The sequence below is a fragment of the Sphaerodactylus townsendi genome, linkage group LG02 (assembly GCF_021028975.2).
Source record: "Sphaerodactylus townsendi isolate TG3544 linkage group LG02, MPM_Stown_v2.3, whole genome shotgun sequence".
Lineage (NCBI taxonomy): Eukaryota > Metazoa > Chordata > Lepidosauria > Squamata > Sphaerodactylidae > Sphaerodactylus > Sphaerodactylus townsendi.
Genome location: NC_059426.1, coordinates 95,620,153 through 95,641,073, shown reverse-complemented (window position 1 = coordinate 95,641,073; position 20,921 = coordinate 95,620,153). Strand labels below are relative to the sequence as shown.

The 20,921-nt window shown below is 45.0% G+C and overlaps 1 protein-coding gene across 1 annotated transcript in view; it reads left to right on the top strand.

The window, feature by feature from the left end:
• Positions 1-20,921, top strand: part of DNAJC24 (DnaJ heat shock protein family (Hsp40) member C24) — a 70,409-nt gene that overhangs the window by 35,795 nt on the left and 13,693 nt on the right. The window contains exon 3 of the mRNA XM_048485534.1: positions 18,495-18,633. Coding sequence (XP_048341491.1) covers positions 18,495-18,633 — 139 coding nt within the window. The remainder of the gene's footprint in view (positions 1-18,494; positions 18,634-20,921) is intronic.

Here is a 20,921-nt window from a genome sequence, read left to right as displayed (position 1 = left end):
GGCTGTCCGGATGGGAAAAGGGATTTTTTTCCCCAGAAGGAACAATCCCAGGAATTTTTCCCATTCCAGGATACTTTAAATGGAGAATCAGAAGGGAGTGGGCCAGTCCTTCTGCCAGTAAGGGTTGTCCTTTGAACTTCAAAAAACTTTACATGGTGCCTGATTATGCGCACTGCATGCTCCAGGTACCATTAGTGGACGCCCCGGTGGTTGCTCTGTAATCTGGAGGGCTGGTTTCTGAGGATGGGGAAGGGACTGTTAAGGATCCTACCAACTGTCATTTGGATGTTGTCTTAAAAAAGAGCACATGGATGCCTCAGCAGCCAAGGCCTTGGCCCCATCCTCTACAGTGGCAAGGGCAGCCATCCTCCAGCTCAGAAGACTCCTTGACATGGTTCCCCCTGAGGATCAGGGAGTGAGGGAGGGCCTGGATAGGGTCTTCTCATCAGACTCATACCTGGCAGATTCAACATTTGATGCTTTGATGGTGGTGGTTAAAGGCTGTAGTAGCAAGAAAGCACGCTTGGCTGTGGCCATGGCCAGCCAATTTTCATTCCAAACAGGTAGTGGCCAGCTATGACTTTCATGCGGTCAGGCTTTTTGGTCAGGGTCTCAATGAAGTCCTCGTCATGTCAAAAGATAAAAAGAAAACCATGCCTAGATACGTTAGAGTGGATCAGGGTCTCTCCAACTTTAGGTCTTACACCACATTCAGGTCACTTCACACACTTCCATGGCAGATGGCAGATGTTGGCAGCAACAGCAGCAGCAACCTTTTCATAAGCGCAACACCTTCAATGCCAGTAACAATTCCTTTCATCCCTCCAACTTCCATGCCTCCGGAAAACAAGGTCAGCCTTTTCGACCAGACGGATCCAACAGGACCTGATTATCAATGGATTCCCATCAGCGGATGCCTGCAACATTTTCAAGATCTTTGGTTAGGTGACCACATTGACAAATGGACCAGAGAGATCATCATCTCCGGTTACCTCCTAGAGTTCGCGAAAATGCTGAAGCCATGTTTTCAGGCGTTTCCTCGACACTCCAAGTTGGACAAGGCAAAAAGGACAGAGGACCGCCATTCAACACCTTCTGTCCATCCAAGCAGTAGAGCTGGTGTCTGTATCGGAGAGGTGCTCAGGGGTCCACTGCCACTTCTTCACCGTGCAAAAGAAGAACGGTGAATGGAAAGTCATCTTGAATCTGAGGTACATCAATGAACACCTCCTTCTGCTGGAGGCGACTGAGGGCATTCTGAATGGGTGATTTCCCAATCCTTAATTAGGGAGGCAGGAACTAAAACTTTCCATTTCCTGTTGAAACTTGGCATCCATCTTGTGCCTCAGTATTTTTCCTGCCTCAGCAGGGAGAGCAGTGCTGTTTTTGGCTCCAGAGCCATCTCACATTTTCACTCTTTTTGCTGTTTGTGCTTCTTTGTTGTGGTCTTTGTTGGTAGCTTGTTGTTTTTGTCCTGGGCATTGCTCCAAAGCCCTTAGCTCTCTGCAAGATTTTTCTGCCTAAAACAAGCTCGCATTATGGCAGCTCAATCCTCCCCCCCAATGGTGGTCTTCGGCAGAACTTCCGCAGAGGGGACTCGGGCAGCAGTCCGCAACAAAAGAGAGCCCAGCAGGGCAAGTGGAGGCTGTAGCTATGGATGGGTGAGTGCTCGGGAAGCGGAGCGCAGTGAAGCCCCAGCAGCCCAAAAAGAAAGGCAAAACAAATGCAACTCAGAAGGGGAGCACCAGCATCCCATGTAGGGCCGCGGATGGTGAAACACCTCCACTGGCACAGCTTCCAAGGGCGCCGAGTGTTCAGCTGCACCAAGAACGAGGCTATGGAAGGGCTGAGGACAATGGGGAACAGCTGTGCAGAGGTTGCCAGCAACCCATGTAAGGCTGTGGCAGGCGCCGGAGCCCCTCTTCCTTCACCTCCAGACACCACCATTTGCAGGCAAAATCGTAACGGGGGACCCAGGAGGGCAGGGATACCTCTCCCCTGTCTACCTCCTCCAGTTGCAATTTAGAGATGCCTAACCCTGATTCCTGGAGAAATGCCTCTCCTAGGGAGTTAATGGACATGTTCAGCCAAACCATGAGGGAGGAAATTAGGAATTGTCATTGCCAACAGGGAACCTCCAGACGCAGGGTTAGATCCGGGTCTCCATCTAGGTCCCCTAGCTCATCCTCATCCAGAGGTGCTAACACATGGAGGGACCTCCTCACCATCCCAGGGATGACCATGAGGAATTCAATGAGGGGAAATTATTCTGATTATTTCTCTGAAACGGAGGAAACTCCACGTGAAACAAATGAGCATTTTCTCAGGTGGAGTGCCACAGAGTTTGGTTCTGGGACTGATATGTTTCAGTATTTTTAGTAAATTAATTGGCTGAGGTAGTGGAGGGAACACATATACTAGAACACATATACTGGATGAGAAATACATTTCTGCGTAGCTGTGTGTGTGAACTAGATTTTGGGGGTATGGGTGGACTGTTAAGTTAAATATAAGCTTCCAGTGTGATGCAGTGACAAAAATGCTAATGTAATTTTTTGGTGTATTAACAAAGGCATAACATCCAAATAACAAGATGTCATAGTCCTGCTGTAAACTGCATTGGTCAGGCTGCACCTGGGGTATGAAGGCCTCACTTCAAAAAGAATGGAGTGTGTGCAAAGAGAGTGATGATGATTATCAGGGGCCTAAAAACCAAGCCCTGTGAGGAAAGGCTGTGGGACTTGGGAGTGTTTTCTCTGGAGAAGAGGAGGTTTAGGATGACATGATTGCTGTCTAAGTATTTGAAGGTCTGATACTTAGAGGAAGTCAGGGAGCTGTTCCTGTTGGCAGCAGATGTGTTTAAATTATGGTTTAAATTATGAGCAAATATTAAGAAACGACATTACAGTAAGAGTTGTGTGAATCAGCTACCTAGGGAGGTGGTGAGCTTTCCCTCACTGGCAGTTTTTAAGCAGCACTGGACAAACTCCTGTCAGGAGTAGTCTAGGCTGATGCTGCATTGAGCAGGGAATTGGACTAGATTACTTGTATGTCCCTTCCAACTGTATAATTGCATGATTCTAAACTGGAAAGTCCTAGGAAAACCTGAATTTGTTCACAAATATTACATACTAAGTTATCTACTGTAGGAAAAACTGTAACATGATGTGTAGCAGTTTCAGGAATTATACATTATTATTAACTCTAAATGGAATACTAACATGACTTACATGTTATAACAGAGCTGAATTCCACATTTTTTCAGTTTTTACTTTTGTGTGACAGATGTTCATGTATGTGTATATGTTGTACACCATAAATTAATTCAAACCCAACACATGAATTTAGGGCATTTACCATATTAAAGTGTGTTTCACTGGAGTCAGTCACAGAGGCGGAGCAAAGGGAAACTGCGCCCGGGGCGCACGAGTGCCGCAGCGTCCCCCACCCTGGAACACCTCAGAATACCCTGCCATGCCCCCTCAACAGCCCGGCCATGCCTCTGTCACTGCTCCGCCTGGGGCGTTGCACCTCCCCTGCCCCATGGGCACTACGCCACTGGTCAGTCATGCCTTGGTCAGTAAACTGTATTTGTAACTTATGAATTGCTACCTTCAATAAGTTGGCATTAAGAATCTTCTTGATCACCACTGAGGTCATGTATCTCCCAAAGAGAGATTAATTGATCCCACGCAGGTGAGCAGTTCATCAGACATTCAGGTGAGCTGAATATAGCTTGTGGGCAGATTGCAAACTGTATCTGTAAGTGATCAAGCATCCCTGTTCTTATACACATACACACACACACACACACACACACACACACACACTATCAGCAGAGTTTAAAGCGGAGTCACTCTGGTAAGATGAGAAGATGTAGTAGTGTGCAGAGAGATTTCTGTCCTGCATCTTCTCCATGTTTTGGATAGATTTAGAAAAAGGAAAGAGTTGGTTCTTATACCTAGCATTTCCTGTACCTTTAAAGAGTCCCAAAGTGGGTTGCAATCACCTTCCCTCCCCCTCCCCACAACAGACATCTCTTGAGGTGGGTGGGGCTGAGAGTTCTGAGAGAACTTTGACTAGTCCAAGGCTTCATGTGGAGGAGTGGGGACACAAACCCGGTTCTCCAGCTTAGAGTTCACTGCTCTTAACCACTACACTGTACTGGCTCTCTTTAGAAAGGTTGTGAACTATGCATTCACTTAAGCATCGGTTGAGATCTCAGCACCTTTTTATATTGGGTTGGATCCATAATAGTAAATGTGGCAACATTCTGTATAAGCCAGGATGCTTTGACATTGTGTAGCTGGGTGCAGCTTTTATATTATTTATGAGTAAGAATTTTAAGGATAACATTATAGTTCTGATCTCTAGAGATGCTGTTTGGTACTTAGTTGAAAAGCCCAAGCAGTAGAATATGCTGCTGAAGAACTGTAAGTTTATTTCACTTGGACATGAATTTACTGTGATGGGAAAATGTAGAACAGTTTTAGCTTGATAATTTATAATTTGCTGTAGGAAAAGAGCCATTTTTTCTTTTCCTTTTTTTTTGGTGTTGTGAGCTGTTTTTCACTAATGACTAATTTGCTGCTTCTCAGAAAATAGAATAAACCCACTTACACATGTCAGTCTCAAACTGCAGATATTTTCATGAATTATAGAAGAAAGGTGTACACAAGCCAGATCATACATTCAGACACAATGTGCATTTGCCTCCAAATAATCCTTCTTGTATACATAATTTCACAGAGAAACTTGGGCACAGTTCAAATGTGAAGAACTCCTGTGCTCACATACACCATTGGCCTTATACAGTTGAAGTCAAATAATGACTTCTGCTTTAGCACATACCATGATTTGCTATTACTTCTCAACTGCCAAGTAGTGGTTCTGTATTTTCTCTCTAAATCAGATTAAGTATTGAAAAACTAACCTTGCTACCAGCTCTGTTCAGTTGCCCTGGTAACTGAAAAGTAGCTTCCAAATACTGAGATGGAAGTAATGAATAACTTACAGTTATTGTTTGCATTGTGTCTTGAGGCCTTCATCCATGTAGTTTCATTGTGTGCTGATATATTTATTTTATTCATATACTATTTCTCAACAACTTCCCAATCTGCCCACAATTAACATATTAAAATATGAAAAATCAGTAAACTATGTCAAATCACTAACATACTATCATTAAATTTAGAGCTTAAAGCTTAGCACAAGACTAAAGAATTTAAAATTACATAATAAGACCAGTGCAAAACCCAAACTATAAAATCAGCAAAATATAGCTTTAAAAGGAATCTAATAAAAGCACCAAAATTAACCAACAACAAACCAATAAAGCAGCAGAGTGGCCAAGCTTTAACGTGGCACCAGAAGGTTGTTGGATTTGACACTAGGGTTATCAAGCTCCAGGTGGTGATTAATGACAACTGATCTCCAGGCAACAGAAACCAGTCCTACTGAAGAAAATGACCGCTTTGGGTGGGGGGGGGGGAGGGGGTAGGCTATAACATCATGTTCCCACAGAGCTCCTTTTCCTTCCCAAATTTTGCCTTCATTAGGCTCCATCACAAGAATCTCCAAGAATTTCCCAAGGCAAAGTTGGCAACCCTATTTTTGTCACTAAGCAGATGGTTGTGGTAAAGCCAGTATGAGAGAGCCAGTATAGTGTAGTGGTTGGAGTGTTGGACTGGGTTGTGAAAGACCCAGATTCAGATCCCCAGTCTGCCATGAAAGCTTGCCAGGTGGCTTTGGGCCTGTTGCTTGTTCTTAGTTTAAGTTACATCATAGAACTGTTGTAAGGATGAAAGGGAAGAGAATAGAATGATGTATTCCACGTTGGGAGAAAGGTGAGGTATAAATGAAGTCATGTTCAGCAAATGACATATCACAAAGGGCAAAGTCCTATCCTTATGTATAAATACCTCATACTTAAATACAAGCAAACAAATACAAGTAAAACCTCCCAGAGTAAAATATCCATAATTGGAGTCATGTTGAGAATTAGATATAACAGGAAGAGAACCTGCAAGGACTTATGGTGGTCACCTCATTTTCCCCAATATTCCCATTTACACACAATTTTCTCTTCTCCTGGCAACCTCCATATCCTTTCCCCCTATCTAGCTTCCTTCTCTGCTTCTCACTCACTCACTAACCAACCAACCTTTCTTATATGTTCCCTCAAGTCTTCAGCTTTATTATTTATTCATTTCATTTATACCCCACCTTTCTCCCCAGCAGGGGCCCAAAGCATTTTATATTATTCTCTTCTCTTCCATTTTATCCTCACACAACCCTGTGAAGTGGATTATTCTGAAGGAGAGTGGCCAAAGTCCTGCAGCAAGAGTTATTGACAATGTGGGGGGGGGGGCGGGGATGATGATGATGATGATGGTGGTGGTGGTGGTGGTGGTGGTGGTGGTAGATTTTACAGCTGCCAGATCTTTAGCTGGTTGTTGGCCTTTCATTACAATTCAAGCCTCACCCAGGGGCCTAGGAAGTTGTAATGTATTGGCGTAGTATTCGTGCGGATCCTAGCAGGGCTGCCTTGTGAATTTGACAGATGTTAATTTTGTCAATTCGAAGATGTTTCAAGTGCTGCCCTTGGGGTTTCGGGATGGCGCCCAGGGTGCTGATTACCACTGGGACGACCTGAGCTGGTTTGTGCCATAGACACTGAAGCTCAATTTTCAAATCGTGGTATCTAGTGACCTTGTGTTCTTTTTCAATGATCCTGCTGTCACCGGGTACTGCTATGTCGATGATGGTCACTTTCTTGTCCTCGATCACGGTGATGTCTGGTGTATTGTGTTTCAACACTTTGTCCATTTGGATTCGCAAGTCCCACATGATCTTGACTTTCTCATTTTACCATTATTATTATTGTAGATTTCACAGCTGCCAGATCTTTAGCTAGTTGCTGGCCTTTCATTACAATTTGAGCCTCACCCAGAGACAGAGGCATATCTAGGCAAACTGGAGCCCGGGGACAAAACTTGAGTTTGGTGCCCCCCCATATGGGCGGCCACCATCCCCCACCAAGGCCAAACAATGATTTTTGTACCAGCTCACAAAACACCTCCCACCCCCAGCAAAATATACACGGCTCTCTCACCACCAACTCTCTTTCCTAATTTTGTCCTCACACCAATTTGATGTAAAACCGCTGGTGGTTGTACTAAAATCCAAATCCAAATCCAAAAACCTTTATTAGGCATAAAACCAGTGCCAAGAATTTCAAATACAATAAAAAGATCATTATTGCTCAACTTGCAGTACACCGAGCAAAAACATAGCAACAGCTTCAGATATTTCCACACTAGAGCTATTTAGAAGCTTAGCCATTTTTGTTTTATCAGAGAGGAGCATAAATCCTGTTGGTAACACAGTTCTCAAATTGGTTCTGATGTTGTTGTACTTTGAACAATGGAGCAGAATATGAGAAAGTGTTACAGTTGTATCAGGACAGAATTGACAGCGACGCTCATCTTGTGGAATACCAGAGAATCGACCTTGAAGATGTGCTGACGGAAAAGAGTTACACCTTGCTCTGGTCATGACCCATCTGCTATTGTAATTAATAAGTTGTTGCAGATATATAGCAGGGCTAGTTTTCTGAGGGATAATCCCAAAGACTATTGGAGAGCAAGAGCTTTGTGCTTTGCTCAGGAGAAATTGGTACTCTTGATCAAATAATCTAGACTTTAAGCGATGGTAAATCTACGGAGCGGTGAGCATTTGTAGGGCCTCCCAAGAGAAGCCCAAGGAAAAGATCTTTTTTTCAATATGTAGCCACCATTTCGAAAGCTGAAGCTCTCTCATTTCTAACTGGGACAAACTGTTAGGGTGGTTGTACTATTATTTCCTCCCCTATACTGGCGTTTTCATCTAACAGTTCTACTATTATCTCTCCTTTTGTATCTGGAGTATGTACTGTTCTTTCTTCTGGTGTTACAGTTGATCTCTTTTCACAATTTTTCTGGATTTCTTCCAATTTTATCTCTGCAAACACTTTATTCCGTATGATGAATCGCCTTTGATCTGCCAATCTTTGCTAAGTGATATTTGAATCTGGGTAGCGTTGTTTTTACAGTTTGTACACCTGCTTCAAGTATTCTTTTTTTTCTGACTCTGAGTTGTAGTAACAAGCCATGATGGCACGATTTTCTTGTGCACTATACTTCTTTCTTTTGGATGGTTGATCCACTTGTAGCCCACTTGTCGCTTCATGTCCAGGGACCCCAGATGCAACACGGCCCTTGTTAACCTGCTCAACGAGCGATGCGGTATGAAATAATTTTTCATTTGTATCACCATATTGTATGGGTTGATGGACACTCTTAGTCTGTTTTCTCAGCTGAGACTGTCTGGCTTGGGAGCCCCTTCTGGTAGTATACCTCCAGCATTGCTCTTAATGTCATCAAAGCACGCAAGCCCCTTCCCCATGACAAGTGGGTGCCCATGAGGGGATGATGATGATGATGATGATGATGATGATGCTGCTGTTGTTGTTGATGATGATGATGATGATGATGATGATGATGATGATGATGTACATTACAACACAGCACAAGTGTCTGGAATTCATCTCCGAATATCAAGTCCTTCCCAAGGACCTAATATATTAGAGGTATTTGCATAGAATGTGTGCAGTTCCTAGAAGTGCTGCTTTCTGCAGCATGTGGACTGATATTCTGTCCAAGTTTAGGCTTTTCAGATGCTTTTCGAGGTTTCTTGGGATTCCTCCTAGAGCACCGACTACTATTGGGATTACTGTTGTTCTTTTCCGCCACAATTGTTTGACTTCAATTTGTCCTTGTATTTTGTGATCTTTTCCAGCTCTTTATCCTCTACCCTGCTATCACCTGGTACTGCAACATCTATGATCAAAATGTGTTCTTTCTCTACCACATTTATGTCTGGGGTGTTATGTGCCAGGTGTTTGTCTGTCTGTATTCTAAAGCCCCAGAGTATTTTTGCTTCTTCATTTTCTGTGGTCTTCTCTGGCTTGTGCTTGTACCAGGCCTTGCTACAGGGCAGGCCGTACTTTTTGCAAAGGTTCCAGTGCACCATTGATGCTAGCCTATTATGACATTCGATATAGTCAGTTTGGGCTATTTTCTTGTAACAGCAGATGATGTGTTCCTCGGTTTCATCACTCTCTTTGCAGAGATGGCACTTTGGGTCATATAGGACTTCTCAATTTGTGTCTTTATTGTGTTTGTTTGTAATGCTTGCTCCTGGACAGCAAAAACCAGGCCTTCAGTTTCCTTCTTTAGAGTTCCCCTTCTGAGCCACTCCCATGTTTTCTTGCTGTTGACCTTCCCTTCAGTGTTCTGTCGACCTTCCCTTCACTCCCCATGGAGTGGTTTGTTTAGCTACTGCTTCTTTCGTGTTGTGAACTGTTGGGCTCTCTACTCCTCTTTTGATTCTTTGGCTTTCAGCATCCCAGCCTTGTGGACTTCTTTCAATTGCTGGCTCTTGGCTTTCTTGGATGTATTCTTTCAGGCCTCTTTTCTCTTCCTCTACTGATTGCTTGACTTGGAGCAGTCCTCTTCCTCCTTCTGACCTTACTAGGTAAAGTCTGTTTATATTACTCCTTGGGTACAGTGCTCGCTTTATGGTAATAATTTTCCTTGTTTTTGTGTCCAGGGTATCCAGTTTGGCTTGTGTCCAGTTAATTATGCCAGCAGTGTAGCGTACTACAGGCACAGCCCAAGTATTAATTATCATTATTGTATTTCTTCCATTTAACTTTGATTTCAAAAATTTTCTTGCCCTTCTAAGATATTCCTTCCTAATTGCACCTTTGACTTCTGCATGCCTGATGTTCTCCACTTGCAGTATCCGCAAGTATTTGTAGCTTTCATTCACTGGTAATATCTTTATTTCGATGCCATTTGGCATATTAACGACTTTGCATGTTGCGAGTTTACCTTTATTGAGTTTCAAAGTTGCACACTTGTCAAGTCCAAAATCCACTGCAATATCAGTGCTGAAGATTTTCACTGTGTTCAGTAGTGACTCAATCTCTGTTTTTGATTTTCCATAGAGCGTTAGGTCATCCATGTATAGAAGGTATGAAATTTTTGGTGAATTTCTTGCTGTCTGATATCCTTGACCTGTTTTCTTCAGAATTACAGAGAGCAGAATCATTGCAATGATGAAGAGTAGCAGAGTCAGGGAGTCTCCTTGGAATATTCCTCTTCGGATGTTGACTTCCCCTATTCCTGCTCCATTGAATATTAATTCTGTTTTCCAAATGTGCATTGCATTCTTGACCAATTTCTTGATGTTTTCACTGTTGTTGTTAATTAAATTTCATATACTGCCCAACCCCCAAAGTGCTCTGTACATGGGTTTCCCAGATCCTAGCATGTCACTATGCTGGTTCTCAGCTTTCTCTTCTTCCCTCTCCCTAGGAAAAGTCTGGCCAAACTGCAGAGATATTTCAGTAGCAAGTTGCTCAGATAAAATTGTGTGACAGCCACTGCTGGGGTTACCAAGTCATGCAAGTTTTGTGGAGATTATTGCTGAGCCCAAGAGAGTCGTGTGGTATCAAGTCGTAGCCACTGCCACACCTGGATGAGTTGTGTAGATTGCATGGTAGCAAGTTGGCTGGTGGTTGCTGGTAGGCCTGGCCCCTGATGAGTCCTTCCTACAGGACAAATGGGAGAGGAGCAGTGGTGGATTGGGAGGTCAAAATAACATTGGAAAGGACTTCACTCTCTCCTATCTAATACTGACAAAATCAAGGTTTGAAGTCTAACAAAAAGTATTATGGTTGTGTAGCAACTGCCACAGTGGCCACTGAAAAATAAGAGGGTATTTCTTAAAGGTATTTTGAAAGGGGGGGGGGGGGTTTAAAGGTTTTTATAATGTAGTTTCAGATTTTTCTACAAATATATGGCTTTTCCCAGGTTTGTAGAAAGACCTGTTTGGTCTGTTCATGGGTCCAGTTTATGAATTTTTGTTCATGGGTCTTTTCATGGGTCCAGTTTATGAATGTTTAGAGCATCTACAGATCACGCCATGTTGAGAATTAGATATATTGATTATATTTATGCTGTATGTACACAGACTTACACATGCATCAACCAGCTCCTCAATTGATATTACTCCTGTTTGCAGTGTGCTGCTTTTTAAGGGCTTGGAGGAGAAATATAAGATATGGGGTGAGTAGTATAAAACTACTCTTTCGCTTTCTGACAGAAGCTATTGCAAGTGGGAAAAATGGTCTGCCTAAAATTCCAAATGCCTCCATTTGGCCCTCAGAATTTGGCAGGCCTCCTGAAATGTATACATTGTCTCATTAAGAAACACAGGCCTGTTTTATCCACTGTTACTACCTGCTGAAGAACCTACCTCAGAAAAAGCATGCCTATTTAGTTAACTTAAATCATTCAATAGGGATGGTTTCTTCAGGAAAGATTTCACTTCTGCATACTATGCTCTTGCAATGAGGCAATTAACCATTCCCTGTATCAAACAACCCTGTTTTGCAAATATAAGGAACCACGATGGGCAACGGAAGGGACAGACTACATCTCTCCATGCAGCTTGTCTACATCCTTAGGCTATAATAACCTAATGGTCCAAACCAATGTGATTTGACTGTTCACAGCATCCTGAGACTGAGCTTTCAAGAGTAGTGGCATCTGAGTCACTTTCTTTTATTAGCCAAATATTAATATTTGGCTAATAAAAGAAAGTGACTCAGATGCCTCTACTCTTGAAAGTAGTGTTTGCGGATTCTCAAAAAGGAAGTGAAAAAAATTGCCATGCAAAGCTTATATGGTAGTATTCTTCTTTTACGCAATGAATTCTAAATGTAAACATAGGATTTACATTAGGGATTAGTCCTTCTGTAGTCGACCACCTTTGGTCAGCGTAAAGAGCGAGGACGAGGCGGAGATAACATCTGGTGGAGATGTAGTAGCGAGAGCCGAGGAGGAGTCCGTGTTCCTAGCGAGTCTCCCATCTGCCGGTTCCTGGCACCTTTTATTGTTATTCTATCAGTGTAGGAGAGGAGGACGGGGAGTTCGGGGAGAAGCGGGAGTCGGGGAGATCATCATGTGATGCATGATCTCACCTGGCTACGTCTTGAGGCGTAAGCGTCTGAGCCTAATCCTCACCTGGGGGCAAGACCATTGTCCCTGCGCCCGGTGAGTGAGGCAGACAGTTCATGACCCGTGACTCATGGGGAGATGAGAGTGGGGAGTCTTGGTCACGACCAGCAAGGCCGTAGATCCCGTTAAGTAGCGTTCTACCGCGGTGCTGCTGGATCGGTGCATTACTACATCTCCTCGCACATTTTAGAAAAAGGGGGCAGCAGCTAAAGAGGCGATTTAAAGGGCCTTGTCTCCTCCGCCCGTCAGTCAAAGCTGACCAAGCTGCTTGTGTAACATTAGAACTTGGCTGCGGGGGTAGGGAAATTGAGGGAGGCTTCTTACACGTTACAGGCAATATTAGATTGCATTAGGCGAAACAAGATCGATAATGAGGCATACAATTAAACCAATGCAGAGCTGTACAATAGCACTCAACCATCCTCCCGGCAGCCGGCTCCAGAGGGCTGACCACCAATAGGGCAAAACATCATACTTCAGATTAGATACAACTTCTTGCAGCTCCACGCTTTCCTTGTGAATCAACTGGGAATTATCAGAAAGATTAAAACAACACATATTATGTACATTCTCACAACTTGTGGTGGTGTAACAGCAACAAGTAATCAATAGCTGCTACGATTATCTAGAATTGGCTTGGCGAAGTTCCTGCTGCTCGGAGGCCAGAAAGGCGTCCAGAAGCGGTGGAGGTGGAGTTGATGGACCATAGGGGCACAGGCCAACCCGGCCAATAGTCTTAACATTGTAGAAGCGGTCGGGGACTCCCATAGGAAGTTGCGAGGAGACAAACTCTGCTTCGGAGAAGGCGACAGCGTCAGCTCCGACAGGAGAAGTCCCGAAGGCAGAAGCGGGCGGTGGCGTCGAGGCTCCGGTGGAGCCTGGGGTAGAGACGATGGTGGCTGACTGGGGCAACAAAGAGTTCCGGCAGAGAGTCGGCGGGAATGTAATTAAGTTCTCCCGCAGGTCCAGAACCAGCCCCTGGGGAGCAGGATGTTTCGAACATGGGGAATGTCCTCCGTGTGTGTGCAGTTCCAATTAGCGAGCCGATGGAATAGGCCGGGTCGGTTCCCAGCTCTTGCCCGGTGATGCGAGCGCAGGTGTTAGACCAAGTAGTTAGCGACAGTCTTGAGTGACAAGAGAGAGCGCCCGGCAGGAAAGTTTGGGCGACAGGTCCCCAGTCGGCGCTCATAGAGTACCTGATGGATGAGCGACGAAGGGGCTTAGCGGGCGCTAGGAAGTCTCGGGAAGCTTGCAGGCGAGGGGAGCAGGCGAGGCTTAGCAGGCTCCGACTCCTAGGTACTGGCCCAGGCAGAAGGATGAAGAGGCGTTGGCAGCGGCAGCAAACTGCTCCCAGATGTTGGTCTGGTGGCTTCGTCAAAGTGGCGATGCGCCATCGGCAGGAGAGCAGTAGAAACGAAGCGGATGGTGAAAGTGCGCCCGAGTTGCGGTAATGATATAAGGAGAAGCGGCACAGAGGTTCGGGTGTCTGGCGGGTGAGTCCCTGCTGGGCGCCTTTAGCAACTCTAGGAGCTTGGTTAGTGGTATGGCGTCTCCCAAGTCGTGGTCTTTGAAGCTGGCGGCAGGCGTTCCTGTTAGAGATAAGCTGGGCAGGATCACCTCTAGAGATCGCGTTCCATCTCCGGGATAGGGTTGGTTTCCTCTTGGCGCCATTCCATGGAGTTGGCCCTGTCATGGTGGTCCGGAGTCCACAGGGACCTGTGGAAGAGGGACTCAGAAACGCACCCCCTTTTCCCGGGATTCACGGGGCAGATTACGCCAGGCTCAGTTGGGGCGGATGGCGGGAGATTGGGATGCGAGTTTAGTGTTAGAATTTAGTATAGAAGAGGAGAAGAAGGAAGCTTTTTTGCAGCCTGTGAGGGGTTGCTTTAATGCAATCCTCCTGGGGGCCGCCTCTCCTCTTTCTTTGGTTGTTTGGCAGGGAGGAGCGGAGGTGGGCTGACCCTGAGTGAGGTGGCTGGGAAAGTCATCAGAAGTGCGTCCAGAAGCGGAGTCGAGAGCCTCGGCGAGGAGCAGAAGCGGGTCCTGGGGGGGATTGTGGGTATGCATGTAATCAGCAACACAAAGGGGGGCTTTGAGAGCCTTTTGGGGAGATGAAGCATCCGGGAATGAAGCAATCAAGGCAATTAGAGGCAAATTCCTCGCACACACACAAAGGAAAGGAGAGGTTCTTTGCAAGGGAGTTGCACTTGCATTGACCTTGGTGGCCTAATGCAGGAAGCTGGATGGTGCTGAAAATTTTTTTGATCCGAATTATCTTGGGGAATTGCAGCGCGGGGCAGCTCCTTAAGGGTTTATTCAGCGTATAACGCTAACGTGGTACTGATAAAGTTGCCGAGCACAGGCGCTCCTGCTTAAGCAGGTTTGAATGATAGCGGCATAATGGCGGCAGCCTTTTAAACTGGGGCCTGTCCTGACAGTGCTGCGGTGTAGGGCCAGACCCAGATTTTTAATCAGGGAGGCCAGTCAGCCAATTAGCCCTCCGCCTCTACTGGTCGAAAAACAGAAGGAAGAGGAGGGAGGGAAACGGTTTCCTTACGAGTGGCAAGTAGTCTTTGGAAAGTACGATTGGGATCCGAGTGATCTGTGACGGCTTTACCATCCCAGCCAGAGTGTTTAACCCTGACCATGAGGTCCCTTCCCAAGAGATTGACATGGATGTCTAAAGCGATGGGCGGACTGTCGAAGCTGCCGCTCGAGCCCTGGGCTATTGACGTGGCGGATGCTCCACGTCTGCGTTTGTCTCCCCACCCCAGATGTCGCGAGGCAAACACCGATTAGGCCACTGAGTGGGGCCACTTTCGGCTGCTCTGATAAGCGGTAACATCAGCGCCCGGTGTCTGGAAGCCCTTGAACTTATCCTTCTATGGCGAAACTCCAGGTATGGCTGGGAGCTCGATAAACGTCTCCACGCTCACGGCGTTGGTGTAAGAGCGCGCCATGTTGGCTGCTGGGGCTCGTAGCCTTTATTGGAGTGCGGCAGCGGGCAGCACAGCAGGGCAGAAGAAGGATCAACTGGCTGGCTGGCTCCGGCAGGCAACTCCTGTGGGATGTTTGTCCAGACCTGGAGATGGATGGGTCCTTAGTGCGTGGAGTCGATCCTCGGGGGCGATGAACAGTCCCTGTTCGGCGGCAAGAGGCCTTTGGCAGCACCAGCCCAATAGTCCCGGTAGGGATGGAAGCTCGTCATACTGGAGTTGGGGCGACCACAGAACCTCGTGGGGAGCAAGGAGATGGAGCTGGGTGCATCGCGGCGAGATGCCGAGAGGGGGGGTGGGGGTGGTTTGGCAGGGGCGCTTGGTGTTTGGAGTGCTCTGGTACTCTCCTCCTTGGTCCTGGGCTGGGGAGGCAGCCGGGCAGAGTTCCAGCGGGCAGTGGTTTCTCCAGTGGAAGCCTTTCTGTGCCAGCGTGGGCACGGGTTTTAGGTGGCCTTCTCCTCCTGGGAGGACCCTCCTCCATCGAGTTGTAGGCCCCCACCCGAGATACCTACACTCCCGCCGGAGAGATGTCGGATCTGCATGGTTAAAGCAGTCATCCTGAGACTGCCTCCCGCTGGTGGAAGTATGCGGCGAGGAGGCTAGCTTAGTGGGCGGAGGAGGATCGATGTCTGGCAAGCCTTAAGCATGTCGGCCAGTTCAGTTTTGCCCAGGCCCGTGATAAGCCCCTCGCGGCACTCCGTGGAAGCGTTCTCCCTTTGCGAGCATGAGGAGCTCGTTTGGGCCTCCTCGCTATCTACCTCACCTCTTGGCTTCCTGGAGCCTGTTCTAGAGCTTCGGCATAGGGCTCTTGGGGTTTTGCGGATGGAGGAAAACTCTAGGTTGGCCTGGCGGTGAGGATGCCGATATAGAAGCACTCCAGAAGCGACCGTAGAGGTGGCCTCAGAGCAGAAGGACAATCTGATCGTTGGGGTTGGCGAAGGCATCCCGAAGCCGTAAAGCTGCTTGGCGGTGTAGAAACGCCCGGAGGTAGCTGCTCTGTTGAAGCATTGCTGTGGAACTACTTTCCCAGACCACAAATTGTGCAGGGCTCAGGAGCATCACGAAGGTGGTCTTCCAGTGATCTGGAGACCATTAGGTGGTTCCTTGCGATATCAACATGCCTCTCAAGTAAAGACTGGTGACTCGTCCATTGCCTATGAGACTCAGTGAGGATGTTATAGCTTAAAAGGCGGTACTTTCGACAACCGCCGAGATAATACCCTCCCCTCATATCTGTGAAGTGGGCGGAGCTGTGCAAGAATCGGCATCGTCTTCCGTCAGGTTTCTTTCTTCTGCAGATGCGTGGCTATCGTTCGAGAGTTTTGGGAAACCAGCGCCATTCGTAAAGCTAATGATGCAATTAGCCGGAGAAAATGAAGCGAACAAGGGAGGCGGCTGGGCTATGAGGAGAAGTTTGAATTGGGTGAAGGCGAGGGGGCAGAAGGAGGACGAAGTCAATTTGGTGGATCAGAAAATTCCGGGGTTGGGGGGTGAAGGTGAAGATGCGAAGAAAGGAGGTGACCTACAACAAGGGAGCACACGTGGGTCTGCAGGCTGATGGCGACAAAACTGTGTCTCCGTCGTAGCGACATCGGCAGCGAGGCCTCTGTCTTGAAGTCGCCCGATGTTGTCCCATTCCTTAAGATTCAATGTCCCCACCTGTGGGTACCATGGACACTGGGCTTCAATCTCCTCAACCAATTTAAGCTCCTTCTCTTTCGGGGACCCTGCATTTAAGATTAGAAAAAACAGTTAGATCAGCGTGCTTGTCATAAGCCCTGCTTTTGCAAGCTCCCATACTCCTGTGTTCGATCGGACCGAAGAGTGTCTAGGGCGTGTCTCTGAATCGCGCCGATCAGAGGACAAGGCGATGCAGCAGTGGTCCCTGGATCGCCCGATCCGCCGGACCGGTATCGGCCCTTCCCAAGCTGACGGTGAGCAGGAGTGGAGGTCGAGGATTCCGGGTTCGGCACCAGCTTGCGCGTCATTACGGTCAAACGTAAACGGGCGAGCGGAGATAACATCTGGTGGAGATAAGCCAGTAGCGGGGAGACGGAGGTCCGTGTTCGCCAGTCTCCGTCTGCGGTTCCTGGCACCTTTTATTGTTATTCTATCGAGCGTGTAGGAGAGGGAGGACGAGGGGAGTTCGGGAGGCGGGCGGGGAGAATTAGGGAGATCATCATGTGATGCATGATCTCCTGCCTGGCTACGTCTTGAGGAGGGGAAGGGCGTAAGCGTCTGAGCCTAATCCTCACCTGGGGGCAAGACCATTGTCCCTGCGCCCGGTGATTGAGCCAGACAGTTCATGACCCGTGACTCATGGGGGGATGAGGAGTGGGGGTGCGGTGCGACCAGCAAGGCCGTAGGTCCGTTGGCGTCCCAACGTTCTACCACGGTGCTGCTGGATCAGCAGTGCATTACTACTCCTTCTAAGATTTTTTTTATTTAAATAACATTTTGTTTCAAATCATTTTAAGGTATGCTGGGAATTACTTTTAAAAAGTAAATCAATAGCAGTGCTACAACAGTAATATTTTTGGGAGGTTATTTCTCTTATTGCCATAGCAACTGCTGGGGTTTTTTTAGTGTGTTCCTTTTATATATACTTTAAGGGATCATCGTGCCCAGATCTAACAAATAATTTATGTTGTATAAGTGCTTTGTTTTGGAATGCTAATACAAACCATAAAGTATTATTTCATCTGCCCTCTTACATGTTACCTTTTAACCGTGTCCTCAAATATTTCTTAACTGAAAATAGCACAAAATGTTGTGACCAGTGATCCGTGACTTGAAGTTTGGAAGAGCTTTTTATTCACTGGATTGGAATAAATTAAAGATGGTGAATCGTAGCTTCGGAAATAGAATTGTATACCCAGTGAATTCCATTTAGTATCTGCTAGTCACTTTCAGCTCCAAAACCTAGCAGGTAGTATTGATTTTAAGTAGTTGGTAAACACGGAATTATGCTGTTTGGGGAAAAAAATCCAAATGTAATAAGATAGATAAACAATCTGTCCCTTAATTCTGTCTTGAATGTATTTGTGTGAACCTATTTCTGTTTGCATCAGTCATTCTCACTAAGTAAATTGTCCATAAGACCAGTGATTCCATCAGCAAATTATCCAGAAAATGCTGTTGGTGCACATTGTGACTTTGTGCCACTGGGTGTATTTGCTTCTATTCCAGTGTTCTAATTAACCTGGCAGTAATCTCTTGTGGCCAACGCTGTTTTCTTTGTTAGTTTTCCTTGGCACTGTAGTTCAGACCTTTGTATCATCTATGCACCTTAAAATAGATCTCAAATTTACTATTGATTTTCCCCTTTACCTCCCCCCCCCCTTTTCCCCTTCCTTTCTTTGATTGGCAGTATCATCCAGACAAACAGAGCACAGATGTGCCAGCAGGAGAAGTGGAGGCGCGCATGCAGAGGTTCATCGAAATTGATCGAGCATGGAAAATTCTAGGGAATGAAGAGACAAAAAAAGAGTATGACCTGCAGCAGTGTGGTAGGTTCCTGCCGAGGAGTGCTGTAGTAGCAGCAGCAGCTCTTGAGAGCAGAGGTTGGAGTGGTAGCTCAGTGGTGTTTTTTCAAATGCTTTTTGTTCAACTGAAACACTTCATTTGCTCTTATCTCGCTTCCATATTTAGATACATTATTTATACTGATTACTACACATCCATTAAGCAGTAAAAACATTAAATTACTTTTGACAAAGCATTAGTTGGTAGCTGTTCTACTAATTCTAATGAATGTGGAATTTAGATAATAATGAGTTAGTTTAGCCATTCTTCATTTGACAGTATTTAAAGCAGTTTCATTAAATGTTCTTAATTACTTGAGTTATGCCCTTTGATACACTTCCACTGCTGCATTTTAGATATAGGTTTTGAGTAATTTATGTCAAAGGTATACTAAAGCATATGGTTTTATAAACACTTCAGAATCATTAAAACATATCCTCTCCACCTCCTTTTACAAATGAAGAATTGGTTTAGGATATTTTTTGATAACATATTTCTCATTTAAAGCTACTGCTTAAGCAACTTATAAATAATATTTCAGTAAAGCACATTAACCAGGCAGTTCCAGAATGCATTTCTTTTTTATTCCTCTTGGAAAATAGCATCTTAAAACAGCGACAGGCTGTAGTGAGATAGAAAGGGGGAAATGTAGGTCAGGTCTGTCACACATGGGCTACCATTACATGAAGTGATAGGCTGTCTTTCTGCTCTGGCCTCAGGATAGGAGTCCCTCAGCCTTCCATTAGAACCTTCAATAAATGTATATCCACCCTACATGTTAATGGGGAGGGGGGGAGTCAATAATAGTGTACTGCCTGTGGGGAAAACACTCAGTTGCACTCTGCAGTAACACACTCTGGTCCAGCATTGACTTGCAGCCACCACCACTTTTCAGTGTGTTTGATAAAAGCTCACTGTCTCTGCAGCTTGTTATTGAATTTCCTTCCATTGTACGTTGGCACACCATCAAATCTTTTGCTCTTGCTGTTTTAACTTCCCTGCTGCTAAGATTGCCACAGTTTTATTTGAGAAACAAAAGCTTAGTCAGCGTGGCTGGCAGATACACATAATCGACTAAATAATATACTAAATAAGTGAGCTTATTTTGACCATTAATTATTTAGTATCTATGACACATTTTCACAAAAATGTGCTGTTTAGGATTTTAGGTGTTAAATTAAAAAAAATTGTACAAACACAACAATTTCAGTAAGCCAAATTATTTTTGAAAATTATTTAAACTAACTCAGAGTGATAATTAGGGACATCTTTCTCAGGTATGAAATGGATATATGTTGTTTTGTTTACAGTCCATTATTTTCTTTTGAGCTACACACTGTGAAACTAATCCTTTCAGTTTACCTGCAGCCTTACATGCAATGTGGAAAGCAAAAATTGATAGTGTTAGTTTTATTTATATGTACAGGTTTTTCAGTGTTTATTTTTGACATATTTTGAAGTGACCTACTTGCATTAGCTGTGTTTCGGTTGAAATCCACCAGGTATTGATTTCATACAACCTTGGTTCTTTGAGGCTTCTAAGGTCTTGAAAGAGAGGTTTTAGTTGCATATGATTCATATAACTGACTTTATCCAATTCAGAACTGGTAAATGTATGTTGGTGATTCCTGAATCTCTTTTATTGAGGAAAATTGTTTTAAAATAACATTTAATTTAAAAATCTTGACATATATTTGAAAACCCATTTTATAATCTGGTCTTTATACAGTAAAACATATAGTACTCAGTTCAGTATAGTTTTGACACCCTATAAAAGCAAGATTGGAGTTAATGATCTAAAGTATGATGAGTGCAATGTCTTATCTTCCAATATTATCTTCTGATATAAACTGGATTGAAATCCTAATGTCAGAATAATCTGTGCAGAATCCTCCCCAAATACTGCTGCTGTATGTTATTGGTTGCTGATAACACAGGTTACCAATGGTGCCAAGAGAAATAGGTTATGAACCAAAGGAAGAGAATAATAACTGATCTGCCTAATATTTCAGTGGAGAAAAAAGGCTGCCAAATCAGCTGATTATACATGGTGGGGAGAGGAAAAGCATATTGGATCGGGCGGTATAAAAGCCGAATTAATTAATTAATTAATTAATAAATAAATAAATAAATAAATAAATAAATAAATAAATAAATAAATATTGTAGACAAGGATTATTGCATCATACAGTGACTCTTCTTTACAGAAATACTAAAAAGATAGAAGTGTTCAATTTAATTAATTAATTAATCTTCTACCCCACCATGCAGC